The sequence below is a fragment of the Falco naumanni genome, chromosome 7 (assembly GCF_017639655.2).
Source record: "Falco naumanni isolate bFalNau1 chromosome 7, bFalNau1.pat, whole genome shotgun sequence".
NCBI lineage: Eukaryota > Metazoa > Chordata > Aves > Falconiformes > Falconidae > Falco > Falco naumanni.
The window spans coordinates 51,292,768-51,313,647 of record NC_054060.1 but is presented as its reverse complement, the minus strand read 5'-3'; the positions used below and the strand labels follow the sequence as shown (position 1 = coordinate 51,313,647).

Below are 20,880 nucleotides of genomic sequence, written 5' to 3'. Positions count from 1 at the left end.
CTATGACTACACCCAACATCCGGTCTCACCCTCTGTAAAATCAGTAACACCAGCAGGAAACTTAAACAGGGTAAAGATCATCCATGCCATAAGTCACAGTTTGAGACTAATCAATGACAAGTTTAAAGACAATTAAGACTTCACCATATATCCTTGAGAATACACCATAAGATCACAACTGAACTGTCACAACATTAGTCCAACATAAAGCTTCATCCATTCTCTGCAATTCAGCACAGCAACTTCCTGCTGCTGTGCATATTCGGTGTGCTCAAAGGTAAATGCCAAAGGGTAAATAATCACCGTACAATCTTTTCATGACTGCCTTTACCTGATGTTAATTATAGGTCAGTTTACTTGTGTTAGAGAATTTCACTGCAATTCCCACAATGTAATTTTTGTATAAATTTGGAATTACATCCTGTGGAGAACACATGGAAAATGTCAAAAGATTCAAGTTCCAGCTGCTTACATGTGTCTGATCAATGGAATGGCAGCACTACTGCTACCAGAAGAGTGTCATGGATAAGACTTGAACTGGACTTTTCTACCCTAAGTTTAGCTCTTCACTTTACCCCAATTTTTACCCCCCTACTCTCCAAAATTAGAATTTAAAAAAAATACTAAAAATAGCAAGAACTCTATCTTTTCAGTCACTAATGCTTACTGCAGCTCCGCTCCCTTTAAATCAAAGTCTGCAGTCCGGCATGATCTTAGCAAGAAGCTGCAGTTCACTGTGTATTAACCATACTGCTCCCTCAGCAACACTATCATGTTTCAGATACTCTGCAAAATGCTGTAGCTGTATTGAGCATTCCTGGAAAAGGTGATGAATACTACAGAACATCTCAGTTGTAGCAAGAACAGAGCAGTTTTAAGAGAATCCAGCGTTGGCAATCAACTCTTTTCCAGCTGTCTGTGCCCAAGAGCAATTCAGTGCTTCAGACTGTACAGCAAGAGCTTTATTCCCAGAATTCTAAGAACATGATTTCAAGGTGGAAGTGTTTTTCTAGCAGCTTCAATGATCTCCTGCCCTTTCAAATGATTAATGATTGTAAAGTGGTTTAGTTTAGAATAGGTAAAGTGTAGGCAGCAAAGAAGCCTCCTTCACATTGCCCGGTTCACACGTCAAGAGTACCTTTGAGGGAGAACCTACATTAATGGCAACACAACAGTTAGATTCAGGCCCTCTTGCAGAGGACTGCAATTGTGATGCATTATGTGAACGCCTATTTTCCAGGAGTTTCACACTTGAGTACATAGTATTAAAGATAAATTATAACTAGTTATTTTCCCTGCTACAAAATATAGCAAGAGTCAAACTATGTATTTAGCAGGGGAAAAAGCTTCAAACTCCACTAAAAATCACAAGGCATTCAAGCCTCTTAGAAGATCAAAATACTCCTATTTTTAAAGCAGCATTTCAGCAATGACCCATTGGGATCCTGGTATAAATGATTCACACACACACAAAAACAAACCCAGAAGCCACAGAACTAGAAACTACAGAAATAACGCTACAACCTGTATCTCTGCAAAAATCACTTTCAGGATGTATTAGCTCAAGGTACATGTCTTTTTCAAAAGCCTGAAGAGAAGATATTTGCCTGGCTCTACCAGGTACTTTTTAAATAATAGCATTTAAGACAGAGAAAGCATTGCTGAGAATTGTAAAAGAGAAGTCATTTCAGATATGATAGGAAACTACAGAAAGTTGAGCCTGAAAATAAATAAAAGCTACTAAAGAAACAGTTTTCACAGTGAAGAAGTTCTACTGCTTACAAATAAATACAAGTAACAAGGTAACAGCAGCCAGTGAAAGCATCAATCAGTGCTGAGCCTCTAGCAAGGGACTGACGGCAACGCAGTTTTGTAATCTGTTCTGAATTTCTAACATCTTTGGTACAGCAAGTAAGTTTGGAAGCAGAAAAGTGTTTGCAAGAGAATAGGCAAATCTCCTGTGAGCCAGTTCATAACCAGTTTTAGAACCTGGAAACTAGTCTGGTTCCAGGCCCTGGCCCTCTCTTACCCATCTTCTCCTGCACCTAGCTCCTTGTGACAAAGCGAGCTCGGTCCCCAAGTGCGCCCCTTTTTCTTCTGACCCCTCTTCTCTTCTTCCTCTCCTTCCTCCTTTGGAAGGACTGAGCTTCGTCCCCATGTTTTACTGCTTTCGGCAGGAGTCACTTCACAAGTCGGAAGAACAGCAGGAAATGGGAAAGAAAAAACGGATACATAAATAGAAGAATCTGTTCCACAGCAACATAAAGAATAAAATACAGGCCAGAGCAGGAATAGCAAATGAAAACATCCATTGAGGCTTCTTTCCCATAATTCTGACCATTTATCAACACAGATCTAACCACCAGATGCCTTCAAATTTAGGATAGGTAGGCTTTACAGCTTTATTCCATTCACCAGTTTCTCTTTAAAACCCCCAGTATGATACCAGATGCACAAATGTCATGATATCTAATACAAACACTACACATTAATTAACATCCCTTTCATACTTCTAATACATGCTTGTCTTCCTAATTCTGTTTTATTATGGGAATGCTATTTTCATGACAAGTGCCTGTGTTTTTCTTTCCTTCCAACAGTAACTTAATCCACTTCAATAATGTTTCACAGATCTATTCTGTAAATTAGCGTTTTTAAAAATCAACCTGTACACCTAAGGAATGTATTTTCTATACAATCAAACAGCAGTATTTCAAGAACTTGGGTAAGTAAGGTTTGAACTCCAAAGAAGGTGACACTCTCCCCATCACCACACTCCACTTTTTTTACACAACACTTTTTTTACAGTCCTGTCCTACATAGGGAATCTTGGCATCTTACCACACACAGACCGCACATTTCCCAAATTCAGTACTACATTGAGCTCCTTACATTGTATGGCCCTGAGTCTGGGAATAATCGTAGGACTTGCAGGAGGGCTGGAGCAGCTACTGATCAAACTCTTCCTTTTATCCATTGTTGGAGAAGCCTGCACAGTGAATTTATGCTGGAAATCTGTTTACCAAAAGGAAAAAAAAAAATCAAAACAAAAGCAGAAAGACATAGTTAAAATTCTTCTTTTAATATAAGAAAAAACCCATAATACAAATATATCTTTCTATGTATGTTGAATTACACATACACACATAGATCCCCATGTGTTGACTGACATTTATGTCAAAGTACATCCCTGTATGAATTCCTTTCACCTTATCTCTCGGTTTAAGCTAAGCAAAGCCACCAAGTGTTTACAGACCTAAAGCCAGGCGTAGTTAACAAGCACATTTTATCATCATTGCTCTTCAAACAGCCAATCTCTTTCAGAGAACAAAGAATATAGTGTAAACCATCATCCTTGAGGCAATGGTAAGCCTTAGGTGATTTACAAAACCCACCCTTTTGTTCTTTTACAAATTTGAATCTTTATACAGAGTCTACAGCAGAAATGCCAAGGATTCAGTACTTCTGAAAATCACCATCTTCACTCTTAAGAGTGAATTCCCCTGACACCTCACCAATATTTAACATTTCTTTCCAGAAGGGTGGTATTAGAGGTCACTTGCGTGTTAATATGAGTTCACATGTGAACTGGCAATATAGGGCTGTAGTCTCACAGCTATCAAGGTATTTTTGGTAATTTTTAGATTCCTGCACCAAGAAATCCAGATTATGGTTTCTGTTGCAACATTATGTAAAATATTTCCAGAAAGAGAACCTCCATGATTTTTTATGTTCATCCTCTATTAAACTTATCATTTTGAGTATTAACATGTTAAACCGCAACACCAGCATTTTTAGCGTGAACAATATACAGCCACTGACTATAACATATAACATCTCAAATTTATTTCTGGCCTTTCTGCTTGGAACTTTGGGGAATGCTAGCCACAAGAGCATCAAATTTAGTTTCTTGATCCCAAAGAGGCATCTTTTTCCCAAAGTACATCCAGTACTTCCTAATGCGTAAGCATCAGTAGAAAGGAACTACCAGAGCTACAGGCTCACCTGTTCCTCCCATTTCACCCAACAGAGCCTAACTTGTCACCAACCTGAAGGCAGGCTGATATGATTGCCATCTTTTAACTTGAGCCTACTCCTCTTAAACTTCCCCATGCGTTTCTTCACCCGAGGCTTCTCCTGACACAGCTGGTGGATGATGATGTTGAGTTCCCTTTCCAAGATGTCTATCTCACGTTCTGCCAGCTCCTGTTCCCGCCTTCGCAGCAACTCCTCGTGGTTCTTCTGTTCAACAGCAGCACGAGTCAGCTCTTCTTCCCATGTGCGCAGCTCCTGTAGGGAGATAAGAAAGGAGAAATGAAAAGCTACCTTGTGACCTGGGGGTTAAGACTAACATGACCTATTCTGAAGGTACAGCAGCAATAGCTTGTGTTCACAGCACTATTAGCACCGCTGTCTAAAGGCTCAGCTGAAAGCCAAAAACCTAAAACAATCTTCAAGAACTTCTATGCTTGCCATTCAAGGCCCTTCATATCAGTATTAAAATTTGGACATCAGCACTTGTGCGGCCACACTTGGAATCTGTGTTCAGATTAAAACCTGAAGGAAGGATGCAAAGAAAATAAAGCCAGGCTCTTTCCAGCAGTGCTCAGTGACAGAACAAGAGGCAACGGGCACACACTGATACACAGGACATTCCCCCAACACTTTTTTACTGTGAGCATTACTGAGCACTGGTACAGGGTGCCAAAGAGGTTGTGACATCCTTGGAGATATTCAAAAGCCAGCTGGACATGGTCCCGGGCAACTGGTTTTATATGGCCCTGCTTGGGTAGGGGAGTTGGACCACTGAACCTCCAGAGGTCCCTTCAACTTCAACCATTCTGTGATTCTATGAAAAGTCACTGAAACCTAAATTCAGTGTCATGAAAAAATATGCTGGATATCTGACATAAACACGTTCACAAAAGCCATTTGAGAGCACCATGCATACGGGAACCCATTTCGGAAGATTTATTCATAACATTGAAAAGAACTAATCTTTGCTTTCCTCTTCAGTAAGTACCATGTTAACTTCACTATTGACGTAAACTGTTTAAAAATAACCTTGTCGTCTCATGCATCATCAAATAGCAAAAGACCACAGTTCTAACATAAAAATTAATTAAGAAAACGTCATCAGGAGGTCATTCTCATAATTTTCCACCAAGCATGGCTGCTTCTTAGGCAGAAAGATGCATATGGCAAGCTTTTCAATCTTTCTCTTGTTGACAAAATGAATCAACTGAAATTGTCTTTGAGATCTCAAAATGTCTTCTCACTGTACTACTCTCACCACAAGGACAAAAGAATTCAGCACTCAGAATAATTATCTCCAGCTGGCTAATTCCACTGCAGAAGGTAAAAACTGAAAAATTCAAGTTAAACTTCAGATTGTCAGAGAAATTTTAGCATAGATTTTTGATATTTTTTTTTTAATAACATCATTGTTACCTTTCCCATCACCACAGAGGTTTGGTACATTTTACTCATGAGATGAATAGGACATAAAATTCTCTTTCCCCATTGCTACAGAGGAATACAGTACTCAAAACCTGAGGACAGTCTAGCTACTACTGTTTGGTCTTCTGTTTGTTGAAGTTTCTGGTTTTCAGAAACTGTTCCAACACAGTTACACCACAGGACAACAGCAGCTGGGAAATGCCTATCAGCTACTGTATTTTCCCCAAAAGCTACTATAATATGTAAATAGAAAAGTATTGTTGTAGGCCTTCTCTCCCCTGCCCCAAAGTTTCCTTTTCTTTCTCTCTGCCTTCTAACCCCAACTGCTAAGCCCGAATCAAGTTGGCTGCTTATTAAGACTTCATTTTTAGGCAAGAGACTGTGAACTTGGAAAAATATTATTCCTTTAGTGATTCCACTGCAGTATTTCATACCAACAGCTGCAAAGACAGTCTCAGTAAGGAACTTAACATAGAAGCAGCAAGCTGTGCTTTCTGCAAGTATGCTTGAAGAAAACATCAGCTTTTTCACTTCTAATCTTTGAAGCTGATGGTCACAATTCCTTTTATTCCTGCTAGCACTTTTGTTCCCTGCTACTTATCCAGATAGACTTCAATTATAATAGTTACTGGATGATTCCCCTGGTAGCACTCATGCTTATTATAGTCTATCCACTTTGGCTGTGCTCAAAACCTGAAAAACACAAACCTGACAGAACCAAGGCTGCAATGTTTGCTAGAGCATATATACTGAAACTACCCCTCCTATTTTCACTATTAACAGTTATCATTTGGCTTCTCAGTTAAGACGCTAACAGTGAAATAGTTATCAGACTCATCAAACAATGAAGATAACTCATCGTAGCAGTTTGCACAGTGTATAGTGGAAGTCATTACAATATTAGAGAGTAGCAGCCCGGGATGCAGATATTTACATTGCTCGTGATTCTGTCCCTCTGTGCATCATAACCTGCCACTGATTCAGGGACTTATTATAAGCTCCAGTAAAGCACATGCAAAATTAACTCTGGGATGCACTACACAACAATTTCTGTTTGAATTGTGAAATGGGGAAATTATAATCCAGAGAGCACAAGAATGGAGTGTTTTTCTCTACCTACCTTTTCTTTGGCTCTGAGCTGATCAAACATCTCTTGGATCTCTTGTTTCCAGTCTTCCTGCAGGGAGTGGAAGGAATCTTTGGGCATTTCAAAGAAACCAGACTCTTCTATGGCAGTGAGATGGCCTAGGATACTGGCAAAGGAAGGTCGTGAGTGTGGGTCAGGGTTCCAACAATCTAGAATAGGACAAAGACAAGCAAGTGTTAAATATCTCTTAGTATGGAGGTTTGAGAGGATGAATAGTACTTTACTGATCCCCAGTGGCTAAGAGTGGCATGCACACTGTGTTACCCATCTTTCCCATTTTCCACTTGCACAGACAATTGTCTGATCGTAAGTATGGAATTCATGCTTTCATAGTATCCAACATTGCTTAAGATCTTGAACTACCTGGTCTCTAGGTTCTATTCCAATAATATGCCAAGTAAAATAAAGGTTTATTAATTTTACAGGAAGTTACATTTTCAAGCATATATTAAAAAATCATAACTAACTTCCTTAAATATTTTGCTTTTAGTTATGTGCTCACAAGAGTGGAGATCCTATGCAAGACTCTTGAAAACAGTTCTTTTATCACAATTACACTGCAGAAGGATATCTATCAGAATTCCTTCTAATGTCAAACTCTAATACTAAGCTGAGTCATTATGAAACTCTTCCACAAAACGGGAAAACTTTCCTGAAAAGCAGACTGGGCATAACTTGAGTGACAATAGGAGATTAGAGTAGCTAATGACTCAATCAAATTGTGCATTTTGAATTTTAAAGTGTTCTTTTTTAATATTTCAGAGAAAATGGTTTGATCAGGCTTTTTTCTTTTGCTTTTAAGAGAAATGACAAATAAACAAACTTTTTCATTTACAATCTAATGCAATGACTTACCCAATTACAGAGCTCTAAAAATGCAGAATTTAAGGTACCCATCTTACCATGAGGCAACTCAACTAGCAATAATATAGAAAGGTACTCCCTTTACAGTGATGGGAATTGAACATAGAAAAGAGAAATAGGAAATGGTATGAAGTAACATCTCAGGGTGCAAAATCATTAAGAACATGTTTTTTAAAAGCCATTAAATGTTTGACTTAACACTTTTGATCAGGAAATTCTTACTTATTCAGTCCTCCTCCTTACTTCCCCCTTATTTCTACTCCTGCAGAAAACATCACTTTCTCAATCTACGTTGTTCTGTACTGGCACTTACACAGGTTCTTGTTCAACAAGTAACCTTATTCTCTTTAGTACTGCAAGACTCCTGCATGCCAAAATATGAGAAGCACCAAACAGAAAAGCAAAACATTCAAGTATATTTCTACAGAATACAGCTTTTGGCCATGAATGGAAGAAACTAACGCATGGGTCTCTCTCAATATGCTCATACTATCATTGCTGTAAATGGTCACTGGATTTAAGACACACATTACTGCAGCACAAGGCAAGAGTTACAAAAAGGCCCAAAGTTTCCTAGACCTTACAGTTGGAGAAAACCAAACATTCTTAAAAAAATTTGTGGTGATGTCCTAAAAGACAGTAATTCATCATTTTTGTGGATTGCAATATACCAAGAAGCAGCTATAATTAAAAATAAGTAACACCTGACAAATCTATGCAGCTGCTGAGGCTTGGTTTTGCAGGTCTTGTCTTTGATATTAGTGTTACTGAGATTTTGCATTTGGGAGCTTTGGTTTCAAAACTGCTGGTATCAACATGTTGGTATTTAAGCATCTGATCAGGTTCCAGGAGGCATAAGCTGGAACACATTTGTGTTTATGGGTTTCAAATTGCTTCTCTTACCAAAACAGAGAACTGAGGATGTTAAAGAGGGCACTGCAGGTCCCCTGCTGCTGACCAATTAGCAGCAATGGGTGACAGAGCTGGAATGTCAGTGCCATAATCCCTGCCTCTTTACCCCAGGTTTCAAGCTTGGCAAAGCAAACATGACCCAAAGTAAAACAAAATGCTGCAGCCAGCCAAATCCATGAATGAGTGAGCAGGATAACTATGCAGGTGGCCCATGGCTTTTATTTTCCCAGGCCTAGATCTGCCATTATTTGCACTAATGAGGACAGTTGTAACACACAAGTCTTTTCTGTGAAGAGGGGAAGCTCAGCTTTGTTGTCTCGGTAAAGCCCACCAGGGCAGCAATTCAGAAGTAAAAGTAGCATTAGGGGAACAAGAGCTCACCCGAGATGGGAAACAGCCCGTTTGAAAAACAGTTTCAGTGAAGGGGCAGCAAGTAATTGTTTTCTTGTTCTCTTCTTCCCCTGCACACGGAGAAGCCAAGCGTTCCAAAGCCATGTGGGTGCTCACCCCTGCACTGCTGGGTTCAAGCGCTGGCCATGTGCCTGTACCCGACTTCCCCGACAGAGGGCACTATTTCTAACACCAGCAGCAGACACTTCACATTTAAGAAATCCAGGATCCTTGTTCTAGGGAACCATGTCAACATAAACTGCCTGGCACAACACTGAGCTGGTAATTCCATTAACTCTTTCAGATGCAGTTTCTTGCTTTACATTGCTTCCAAGCTACTATACCTGCCACTATTGCTGTTTACTGTCCAGTATGATATTTCTTTTTTAGCACAACAGTGCATGAAATTTTCTGCTTTAACTTCACTGAAGCCTGTAACCTACAGAAAAGACCATAGAAATGCGCAAGTATTCCAAAAGCAGAAAAATCCATCAGAAACATCTTCTTGCATCAATCAGACTCCTTTCTTGGGGCAAAAAACCACCACCAGAGGCCAAAGAATAGCAGTTCTGTGTTCAGACTCATTCTTTGCTCACTAAGCCTATAGAACATGTTTGATTTCTCTTTACCTCTGGCTTTCCTTTTCTGCTAGATAAGTATAACAATGCTTATTACATATAAACACCGGGAAATCCTTGGAATAGGGACAATGAAAAAAACACTATAAGGTACTACTGTGAGACAGGGAAGGAAGGAGAGAGGGAGGAACAACTGAAGCTCAGGAGTTATGCGAGTAGTTGTAATGGTGAGCAGGGCAGGTCACATAAGTACACCCAAGTACCTCACAGAATTCTTTTTGATAACTACAACAGCTCTGATGACAAATTCCTATACTTCTTTCATCTATATGTAGCCCACCTTGGACATGGACTATCTCCACACACAAAGTAGAAAAATCACATCATTCTGACTGAAAAACATGGGTCATTTTCCAATGTCAAAGCCACATTTAAAGCCCCTCCCCGAAATGTCAGTAGGATAAAATTTCATTCCAAATCAACTTGACACTGCCTAGCAAGATGTTCAAGCTATGAATTTCAAAGTAAGTTGAAGATTTCACAAACTAGACCAAAATATGTGAAGTTTTGGTGTTGGTGATCGTCACTACTAGAAAACAAGGAGCTAGATGATGACAGCAATAGCCTCAATTTTCCTATAAAGCCAGCTGATAAAAAATGGCAGGAAAATTTCTTTCACATAACTGTTCTTGCAATAGAGTAACTGTCATAGCACACTAACAGCCAAAGCCTAGCTCCATTGAATAAAGCCATTTGAGAAATCTGTGCTCTTAGGTACCAAAACCAGCACAAGGCAGCAAATGTTCAACATTCTCGAGTTCAAGCACTCTAGAAACAGCACAAACTAATCACACCACAGCTGGCTTACCTTCCATGAGTTTGGCAAAAGGCTCTGGACACGTGGAAGGGATTGGAAGGGCAAGTTTATTCATGGCAACACCGTATGCTACTGCAAGACCATCAATTCCTCGGAATGGTACTTCTCCTGTTAGCAGTTCCCAAAGCAGCACACCATAGCTACAAGGAAGAAAAAGGAAGAGGTCTTTGACTTCAACACATTCTTTGTTAGGCAACAAGAAAGTACCTGAACCTATCAGGGTGAGTCTGGTACACTGAAGAAACTGCTGGTTTCTAGACAAGCTCATCAGGACTGCCAAGCTGGTGAGGTGCCTTATTTTACCTGCTTTTTTCAAGAAGGCTGAAATAAAATGACATTTTTACCTTTCAGACAAATATTATTTGCTCTATGGAAACAGGGAACAATCTGAAAAACATTAACGTTGGTATTCTAACTAATTTAGCAAATTTCAAACCAGAACCAAATGAAACACCCAAAAATATGACAAGAGGGTTGCTTGGTGGGTTGTATTTTCTAAAAATAAGTGAAAAATACTTCAATTAAAATGTTCTTAAGATGTTCTATGAAATATTAACTATGAAGTTACAGAAATAGTTCCAGGACTGTTCTCCCCGCAAGCGTAAGACAAACAACATAACCTCAGAATATTCCCTCTGCTTCTAGGAAACCTGAGACAGAGACTGTTTCTTCATACTTAGTGACCCGATAGTTTTTTCTTCCTTTGGTCTGTCTTATTCTCTTCTGAACCCATTTACTATCCACTATGTTCTGTGGTAGCAGGCTCCACAAATTTGATGATGCATTGCAAAAAAATACTTCTATGTGCTTGTTTTGAGCTTGTCACTTGGTAATTTCATTTGCTTCCCTGTAGTTCTTTCAATACAAGGAACAGTGAACATGTTCCCTACTGGCTCCTTCCATGCCATCCACAATTTCACAGGCTCTTACAACATCCTGCCTAAATCATCTTCTTTCCAGCCCCCCAAATCCTGATCTAGCTAAATCCTCACCTAGTTACTCTGCTGAACAGAAGGACATCTTCTGTTGGAATGACCAAAATCACATAAAGTTTTAAAGACATAGGGAGAGGCACAGCATTTCCTTTTTTTTTTCCTTTAATTCTTTCCTATTAAATTTTGATTTTCCACTTGCCTTTCTGACTTCTTACAAAATGAGCTAGGTTACCCACAGTAACTCCAATGTCTTTTCACTGAATTATAATAGTAAACTTTGGAGCCCATCATTGTACATGTGAAATTCTCCCGTGCATACTACGCTGGCATTTATTACCATTTCATCTATTTTATTATTCATTATAGTAAAACATTTCCTCAGCTCTCTGCAGTAATTTGTTCTTATCCTGAATAACTTTGTATCAACAAATGTTACCTTACCATTTGCTTTTTCAAATCACTTATGATTATGCTGAATACAGAATTCCCCATCAAGAAAACTAGTTCATATCTTTAGTAATAAAGAATTGACTAAGCCATGGGAAACAGACTTGCCTTCTTTTCCCCACATCAATTTACTTTCTTTAAAAGCTTTTGATGAAAGATTCTGTTTAAAGTTTTTAAATCAAAATAAGGTATAAGCAATCTTACCGCTTGTCCACATAGTCAGTAACTCCTTCAAGAATTTTCAGATTTCCTTCTACAAAAGCTGACTCTTACCCAGATATGCTCATATGTCCATCAGCTCCCCGCTCTTTAATGCTCTTTCTACTATTTAGTAGGACTGAAAATCAGACTTGCTGATCCTCAGAAAACTCTTTTTAAGACTTTTCATCATGTTTGTTGCCTTCCATTTCTCTGGTATTAAGGCAGTTTTAAGCAACAGATCACACAGCACAGCTATTAACTCAGTTGGCACTCTCATGTTCTGTTCATTTTATTAGTCTGTTTTAACACCTCCGTGGACAGTACTTCAGTATGAGATGTCCTCCAGCTTGGCTCCCTTAAAGAAAAAAATTCAGCTTAAAAAGCCTCTCTTTGCTCCATTCTAGCAGACACAAATCACTTACTAAGGTTTTTCTGCCACAGCCTTATCTTCTTTGCCCTTTTACATCTTGGCCACTTCTGGGTCATACATTCTTCTGCAGGGCTCTCACCTGTGCTGCATTTGAAAGCAATTTATTTGTTTTTACACTTTTTGCAAGACTCTCCTCAAAAACCTTCAAGTGTTTCACGTTCAACTTGCCATCACTTAAGTCCATACCTAATTTTCCTCGTGTGGATACAGGTTCAAGTTTCTGAAGGATGTCTTCCAGTAGTCTCTTCTACACAGACTTCTTTATTCATTTAAAACCTTCTTTATGCATTTGCTCTGAGCTTTAACATAGCGTCCTTAAAAAATACCCATGTTTCATATTCCCTTTTTGTTTTTACAAAAAAATTCGTCAATGTCATCATTAATCTCCTTGAGATTAAACACTATTGTAATGGACTAAATGTTCTCAATTGCACTTGCAAAGATACTGAATCAAAGTATACATATATTTTGACCACGGTCATAGTGTACCAATTTTGAAGGCCTCCTAACCACACCTGAAGACCAAATGAAAAACTGCTTCTCCTCCTAAAAGCTCCCTGAATAGCTCCTCCATGAAACAGTCATTTCTGAAGCTAAAAGATTAATCTCTTCTTGTTTCAAAGCAATCATTTCCCTGTCCATTTAGGAGTAATCACAATTTTCATTGTCACAACCTGTACTCTTGCAATCTCCACTCCACCCCAACAAGTCTTTAAGATTCATTTTAGCTGCTGCCACCTTAGTTGAACGGTCTTAATACTACTTTTTCTGTTTAGAAATGGAATTACAGTCACTGGAAATTCTGTCTTTGCTGCTACCACAGCTAGTTTACTTCATTAAGCAAAATATTTTTTCACCCATACCTCTTTTGCATTTTTTCTCTGTAGTTCATACTCTTAATATTATAACGACAATTATCTATTACTTCTTTCCATCAAGGTTCTCAATTTCTTACTGTTTCAAGTGCCTCATTTGAAAGAAAAAAAAAAACACAGGAATTTATGGATTTCTCCTGTTGTTTTGGTCTCCTAGGATTCATAAGATACTCCAAGAAAATTAATACTAGACTGAATATATATTTGGCCTGTCTAAATCTGACTGATCATTCATGTTACTCTTCAGTTTGAATGAAAGTGTTGATATCAAAAGCTAGGAAAACTACCAAAGAGTTGTGTTATTTCTTCACCACTACTGCTGGATAAAGCATGTATTTAATATTTTAGTAGTGGAATGGTTAGGAAAGGAGCATTGATGTGCTCAAAACATTTCTCCTGCATGGTAATTTTTAAAAGACAGAGGAATGGACAGATATGTGTTTCTTCTAACGTGACACTAGAAGTATATATTGCTGCGAAGGTCTCCTTGTTTGACAAAACTGAATGCCACCTCTCCCTCAAGTACTTAAATACTGCTTCCACAGAACTAGGGAAACACTGCTTTATGGAATTTGAACAATCATCCCAAGTGATTAAACAGCAAGAGAGATGCTGAACAGACTGTTTTCACTTAACTCTCAAGCAGGGGACTGGAAATTACAAAGGAAAAAGCCAGAGACAGAAGAGATTTATACAAAAAAGGCATAGGAAGAAAGAATCAAGGGCCTCTCCTCATCCTCAACAGGGAGGAAGAAAAACTGATCAGGTTCATTTATTTTTCCAGCATCCAGTAGTAATTCTTGGACTTAAATTGAAAAATTAACCATGTGATACAGATCAAGCATCCAAGTCAACTGACACCTGTATGAATAATTAACCATCTCCCAGTGATCCAGTAATCCCTCAAGCAATTTAACATCAGGTTCAACCCTACACACTGGATTTTCAGGGAGTGGGAGGCTGCAGTTCTGCAGGACTTCACACATGATTTTGCCACCTCCCTTGTCTGTGAACTTAAGACAAAACCCCCAGTAATTTCTTCTCACTGTTATTGTTTGATGGCATTTGTACCATAGGCTCCTCTTGCATATGTTCCTAGCTTCAGTGCTCTCCATGAGCACGGAACTATCAGCCCAACAAGGAGATTCCAGCAACAGAAAATAGAACATTACTTTTGTTAAAAACTTCATTATAATTTAACGGCTATTAACAGTTAGCATTTTGCATGTTACCAGACCGGCAGTTTCACAGATGACATTTCCTTCTTATTTCAAGTTGCATACACAGAAGCTCCCACGTGAGCTTCTATCAATATTGCTAGTCTACATGCTTCATTACACCGATGCCTGCAAGCAGTCAGTTGTGATTGTAAGTGCTTGCCAACACCTGATTCAAATGAAATATTCTAATGACTGAAGTTCCTATATCTACAACTGAATGCCTGAAACATCCTGATTTGCTAATCAGACTGTTTTAGGTAGTTCTGGTATTCCACTTCTAAATTAAAATTAAATTCTTTGTTATTTCACTGGTCTCAGAGCAGATCCATCTTAATAGCATCTAAACTGAGGAACACAGGGAACTCAGATGAAGATTGTACAGTGGCTTTAGATTCCACATACCAATCATACTGAAAACATGACTTTTAAGCAGCACAAGTCAAAAATGAAGCGTGCAGCAAACAAGAAATATATTTAAGCAGTTAAAATGACAGAGAAATTTGAATTATATGCCTACTAACATTAGCTTGCTGTACAGTACTGGATAAGCTGCCATATCTATGCTTCAACTTCACCCCTGTAAATCCAAAGCAGATACATAACTGTCTTCTCAAACACATAAATAGACTTACAGGAACTGACATTTTTTAAATAAAACTGTAGCTTCTTTGTCCTCTGTGCAATATAAGCCCAAGGTTTCTGCTGTATAACTAAAGCTTGCGTGTACAGCACAGCAAAATTCACAGCAACAAATTTTCACTAGCAAGATGTACTAAGTACTGTTAATATCAACAAGCTTTACAGTGGCCCAGACCATGATGATAGACTCCTTTAGAGTGGGACAAAAAAAACAGACTGAGTTTTTTAAATGGAGCTTGATATATGTTTTGAAAGGAATTGCATGAAGCAGCTGTTTATGATGAGATAAGATTGACTCAGGAAATTTCAGTCCTGGTAAGCATCATCTTCACCTATTTGTGCAGCAAGAACACAAGCAGAACAAGATCCTTGTTAAAAGGCTGGGCAACAGTTCAGCCGGAAGTATTATTCTAATGAGCTTTAAAGAAAAGGTGTTGAAATAAAAGGGTTTGTGAATGTCAGACAATTTTTGTTGATGCCGCACAGACTAACTGGAAGGTTGTCAGGTAAAAACCAGCTCCCTCTCCTCCAGTGATTAACCGTGAGGCTGAAGTGGACAAGAGGTGGGGCCAAGTCTAACAGGATAAAAAAAGTTCACCCTGTTAAGAATTTCAAGTTGCATCCTTGAGTGGGGACAGGATTTATCACACGTGTCCATGATTGCTCTTGTAAAATCTAGTGCTTAAAATCATTGACACACTAGTAGTGACCACACTGGCAAGTATTTGTCCTCTGCATACATGCCTCAAACATCATATTCTTTTCAGTTTATTTAAATATCACTCAAGGTTTCGCCCAACAGAGAGAGGGCTTATGCAGAGAAGTGTAACAGCTCTTTTAATGGAGACGACCCTCCCTGTTTAAGGAAAAGCACTGAGAGGAACTCAACCAGTTTTCAAGGGAAACCCAGTAACTATAAAAAGAGAAAGTGATGAAAGAATTTTAAAATTAAAAATACAATATTCTAAAAAAATAACAAATAATATAAGTTATTTACAATCCTTAAGTGCTGAAGTGATTCACAGTCCTTAAGTCAATGACCAAGCTGGTAGTTTTGCACAGGTATATAGGCACTTGAGCTACTTTCATGAAAATCACTAACTGACCTGCAAAGTCTTACCTTTTTTAAGATGAGGTCATACCGGTAGAGATCATCTACTGCTATGTTCACAGTGTGCCTGGATTAGTAATGTTACAATCACAGGGAACTTTTTTCTCCCCTTTTCCCCCCCCTTCCCTTCTCCCTCTCCCCCAGGTTACCCTTAAAGGCCTTTCCTGGCACTGTTTCAGAGAAAAGTAAATCGAGATTTGAGCTTGACAAGCTGTGTACAAGCCAGTACTGTCATCATATGCACAAAAAAGGTGCAGAACCTTGAGGTTTTCTTTTCTGCCAGATTTCACTCAGAATAAAAACCTTGTTCTTGCTCAGTTCATCTCAGATTAACTACAGAGGCTACCTCATTTAATTATAGAGTCAGAATTTTATCCACACCACTAGTGTGCCAAACACAAGTTCACAGACTTATCACAAGGCACAAATTACCTATTCAGCAAAACTGGAGAAGCAAAATTAAAATCCCCACACCAAATCCCTGCCATAACAGGCAGACAATTCCACCAGCTGGGATATTTCTTTATCCTGACAGATTTCACAGCATGCACATACTTGTGTGGGAGCATTACTGGCCAGCAACAGAATCTTACTGCTCTAAAGACAAAGTCACCCTGACACTTCAATACCTCTCTTCCCACAGGAAAACCAAAATTCCATCTCCTTAATTTGTTTCAGTACTAATTCTATGTCACACAACACCCAGAAGAGTCACTGTCCTAGACCTGTTTACTGAATTCTGAATTTAACGATTCACTTAATGATCATATTCAAACTCAATTTCTAGAAGTCTATAGGCTGCTCCTTACACTCCTCCACACCAAAGTAGCTCCCATTCTCAAAAATCCCTGTGCATGAATGGAAAAGACAACATATACATACAAATTACTACTTATGCATTACATACTCAGACAGCCCTAGAAAAGAGATTTATTATTTTATGTGAAAGACTAGAAGCGTGGAAAAAATTCGTAAGATTATCATGCAAGTGAAAAACATTCTATTCAGGCTGAAACTGCACAGGGAATTTGATTAGGTACGTTGTGTTTGTGTACTTATACATCAGTGACAGATTACTAGCAAAACATAAAATTATTTTGCTGTTGGTAAACCAGTAAAAAAGTAGCAATTTTAAATACTTCACAGATGTTTCATGGCCTTTGATCACGTCAGCCAATAGTCAAAGCAGCACAAAAAGCTTGTAGATAAAGCAGAGGGAATTGGGACTCTGAATCCTAGCATAATCTGAATGTCAATTTATAAAATTACAAAAATTTAAGAGGCATGCAGGAGCTGGTCCACCACTTTCTAAAGGAAAAAACTGTACATTAAATACAAAGCAGTCAGAGTCTGACAGATGGAGAGCTGGTGGATAAAGAAATATATGTCTTAAGACCTGAATTTTAGTATTTGGTTCACCATTACTCATTCTTAAACATAAAAAGGTTTCCTGACAGGTCTAGTTATTCTTTAGTATCCAATCACTTAATGCCAAATCAATACCTCCACACATCGCTGCCTTTGGAGAACATGGAAGAGCGGATGACCTCAGGAGCCATCCAGGCATATGTCCCAGCTGCGCTCATTTTGGTAGTTTTATGCCATTCCCTGGCCAAGCCGAAATCCGTGATCTTCAGTATCTTGTTGCTCAGATCTCCATTTTCCACCTTTTCGAGTATCAGTACTGGAGAGAAGGAAGGGAGGGGAGGGAGGGAGAATAAAAGATGTGCAGAGTAAAGCTAATACTTATGCAAAAAATATCCTCCAGAGGATCTCTCACATTTCAAGAGTCTCCCTGACTTTTATAGTTTTTCAGCATACCACACTCTGTTACAAGTTATTTCAAGCTGATCCCTTCATCTGACAAGTGAACAGTTGTCTGGCAAGTAACTTCAATTAACCAAGATACCCAGCCCCAGAGAACAAACAGATAATTACATAATTATTTAATATAATGCCTCGTCTCATTCTGTGTAAGAATTCTCTGCTAAGAGGAAGTGAACCACTGTAACTTCTAGAAATCCAGATAAGGGAAAGATGTTTCCTAATTAATCCTCTCACAGCAAGCCAGAAAGTAACAGCATCTTTTTCTTGAATGCTTAGAGGACTTTTGTTGGGTTTTGTTTTGTTTTTGTTTTTTTTTTAAATCTAGATACACACACAGGCTGAATATACCTGGCTGAGAATGTGTCAGGAGTGGAAGCTCTATATAGACAGATGCTTTTTTTTTTTTAGTCACAATTAAAAAAAATACTTATGATCAGTAATAACATGCCCAATTCAAGACTTCACATGCACCACATTATAGATTCCCTCCCCCCTCATTATGAAACTTTTTTTAATTAAGCTGCCGAAGCTTCTACCATGCTTCAGTGGCTAAGAAGTCTACTACACTCAAGAACTTTATAAAAATCTTGAAGCAGAACTCAAGAATGCTTTGGTATAAGGCACATATTCCTCTTTACCCACAAAGCCGTACTGTCACACCACTGCAAAATGAGTGTAAACCAGAGGCCAGAAGCATCCACTGTGATTTAGCAGCACTTTATTATCCTCTTTATCTTAAGGTAAAGTGACCACACAAGTTGTGCCAGCAACGTAACAAATTGTAAACAAAGCAACAGAATAAAATAGGCCACTAAACTTCCGCAACTAACATAACCATAAGCCTGTGAAATTATTTTCAGCCACTTTGTAAAGAGCCAAAGATAAAAATATTTTATCCAATTATCCAATGACTTCACAACAGAAGGCATCAAGCCACTGATACACCATCATTATGCAGTTACTCTATTTTTAATATTCTTACAGACACAGGTTCTTCGAAAACAAGTTTTTTTTCCCTTCCATGTATGGGTGTATGAACTGCAAAAAACCCAAAACCCACATCCAAACAATCATAGATCATAACAAAACCTATAAAAGGCAAAAGCATTGCAAAAATTACAGTACATATAAAAATAGTCTTCAAGACCATTTTTAGCAGTCTGAAAAGACTCAAGTATCACTCTGAAGTTAACACAGCTGTTTTGGGGAAAAATAAATTTAAAAAATCTTACATTCATTCTTATACTTCCCTGCAATAACCAAAATGGGATTTCCCATGAAGTAAAACCCAACACATCTACATGTTAAGGTACTGCATTTATTTTTATCAAACTGTCTTTTTTCTGAAAATTAAAAATAATCAGCTATCCTTTCTACAAGGCTTCAGAATTCACAAAATACTACTTCATTAGAGATTTCTGTGGGCCAACTCAAGTTATGAATGAACTAAAAGCTATGGTTAAGCCCTTAGTTCTTACTTCTTTTGCAAAATTCCTTTCTGAATTAAATTCCTGAAAGCTCCGTTTTCGTAACTGGGATAGAAGGAGGACTTTGAGGCCTATAGTTACTATTCTCTTCATTTGGGCAAAAGTATGTGTGTTTTTTATAGCCACACTTCAGTGTAAAGAAGAACCACCAAAAGAAACAAAGGTACAGAAGGCGGCTTCCTTTGTGCCTCCTCTTCTAGTAAGTCTTAACTTTTTTCCTTCTTTCTAGCAGATGAAGAACTGCTACGAGAAATTGCTAACAAGTCACTCATGGATTGCAAGACTGAAAAATTTCCTGGAATATACATACTAATCATCTTCTAGTATGTACCTACTCTGCCTCTAGAGCTGGCAGAATAATAAAATCTAATTTTAAATGCAGTAATATATAGATTATATAGATATACAGTGAAGTTGTAAAGTAAAACTTAAGAAAGCATGGGTTTGGGTTTTCTTTTGCCTCAAGCACAAGGAGCAACATGCAAATTTGTAGTTCACAAGGTAGAACACATTCTGTGTGAATGAGCTCAATAGCAGGACAGAGCGCCAGATATCACAGCTGGGTTGTACGTACCTTCCTTGCAAGAGGTTATTTAAATCTAATTACCTTCATTTGTATTAAGTTCTAACAAAATAATTAGTACTTACACAGATCTTTTGAATCCATGAACTTAGCCTACATCTGACAAAAGAACAAGCAAGACAAATTACCATGACAAAAGATTACAGAGAAGGACAATGGAAGAGCTGGATTTATTTGCAAGCCCTTGATTCCTTAGTTACATCCTTGGTGCCCCTATTTCCTTGTAATAACTGCTTAGGATAATAATCCTGCAACCCAAAAATGTAAAAATTAATGTTAATTATTGTATCTCTCTTCAGCATTTGTTTCAGTTCTCCTTGTCGTGGTCAGTATCAATTGGCTCACTTGTAACTGCTAAGAGTCTCCCTAGGCCTTCTGTCAGATTTTCAAACCAAAACCCTTGACTCTCCCTCTTGTGTTTGCTTGAATTCCAACAAAGAATCTGGTAAATAGGTTAAATATTAATTCCTTTCAGTTTCCTCCTTAAAAATCTCTCTTATGGAGTACACAAGCCAGGTTGCTAGGACACTACAAATGCATTTTATTCATGCTAATCAATATGGTCTCATTTGCTTGTGAGATTTATCTAGAACCAGTTATTGCCTCTTGTTTAACACTCTTGAGTGCAAGTTCTTTTCTGCAACTGCTATTTCTTCTGCACTCGTATTAGCCTACCACAATACAAAACACAAATAAGCAACATACTTCCTACACTCAGAGTTAGCATACTTTTCCACCTTTGAATAGATTTGATCACTCAGGACAGAGCTAACGGTGGCCAGATGATCAGCCTAACAAAAAATTCAGACACAAATATAAAGCACCTACACCAAAAACACAGCTAATGTACCAAGGCAGTAAATCTTCTCATTTGTCCGTTGATTTAAAAGATCTGCA

At 38.3% G+C, this 20,880-nt stretch overlaps 1 protein-coding gene across 3 annotated transcripts in view; it reads right to left on the bottom strand.

The window, feature by feature from the left end:
* MAP3K9 (mitogen-activated protein kinase kinase kinase 9) overlaps positions 1–20,880 on the bottom strand; it is a 62,493-nt gene that overhangs the window by 16,294 nt on the left and 25,319 nt on the right. For all 3 annotated transcript variants that reach the window (XM_040600605.1, XM_040600604.1, XM_040600606.1), the window contains 6 exons: positions 17,590–17,770; positions 10,220–10,368; positions 6,581–6,756; positions 4,050–4,290; positions 2,893–3,015; positions 2,030–2,183 (listed from right to left, as the gene is read on the bottom strand). In XM_040600605.1, coding sequence (XP_040456539.1) covers positions 2,030–2,183; positions 2,893–3,015; positions 4,050–4,290; positions 6,581–6,756; positions 10,220–10,368; positions 17,590–17,770 — 1,024 coding nt within the window. The remainder of the gene's footprint in view (positions 1–2,029; positions 2,184–2,892; positions 3,016–4,049; positions 4,291–6,580; positions 6,757–10,219; positions 10,369–17,589; positions 17,771–20,880) is intronic.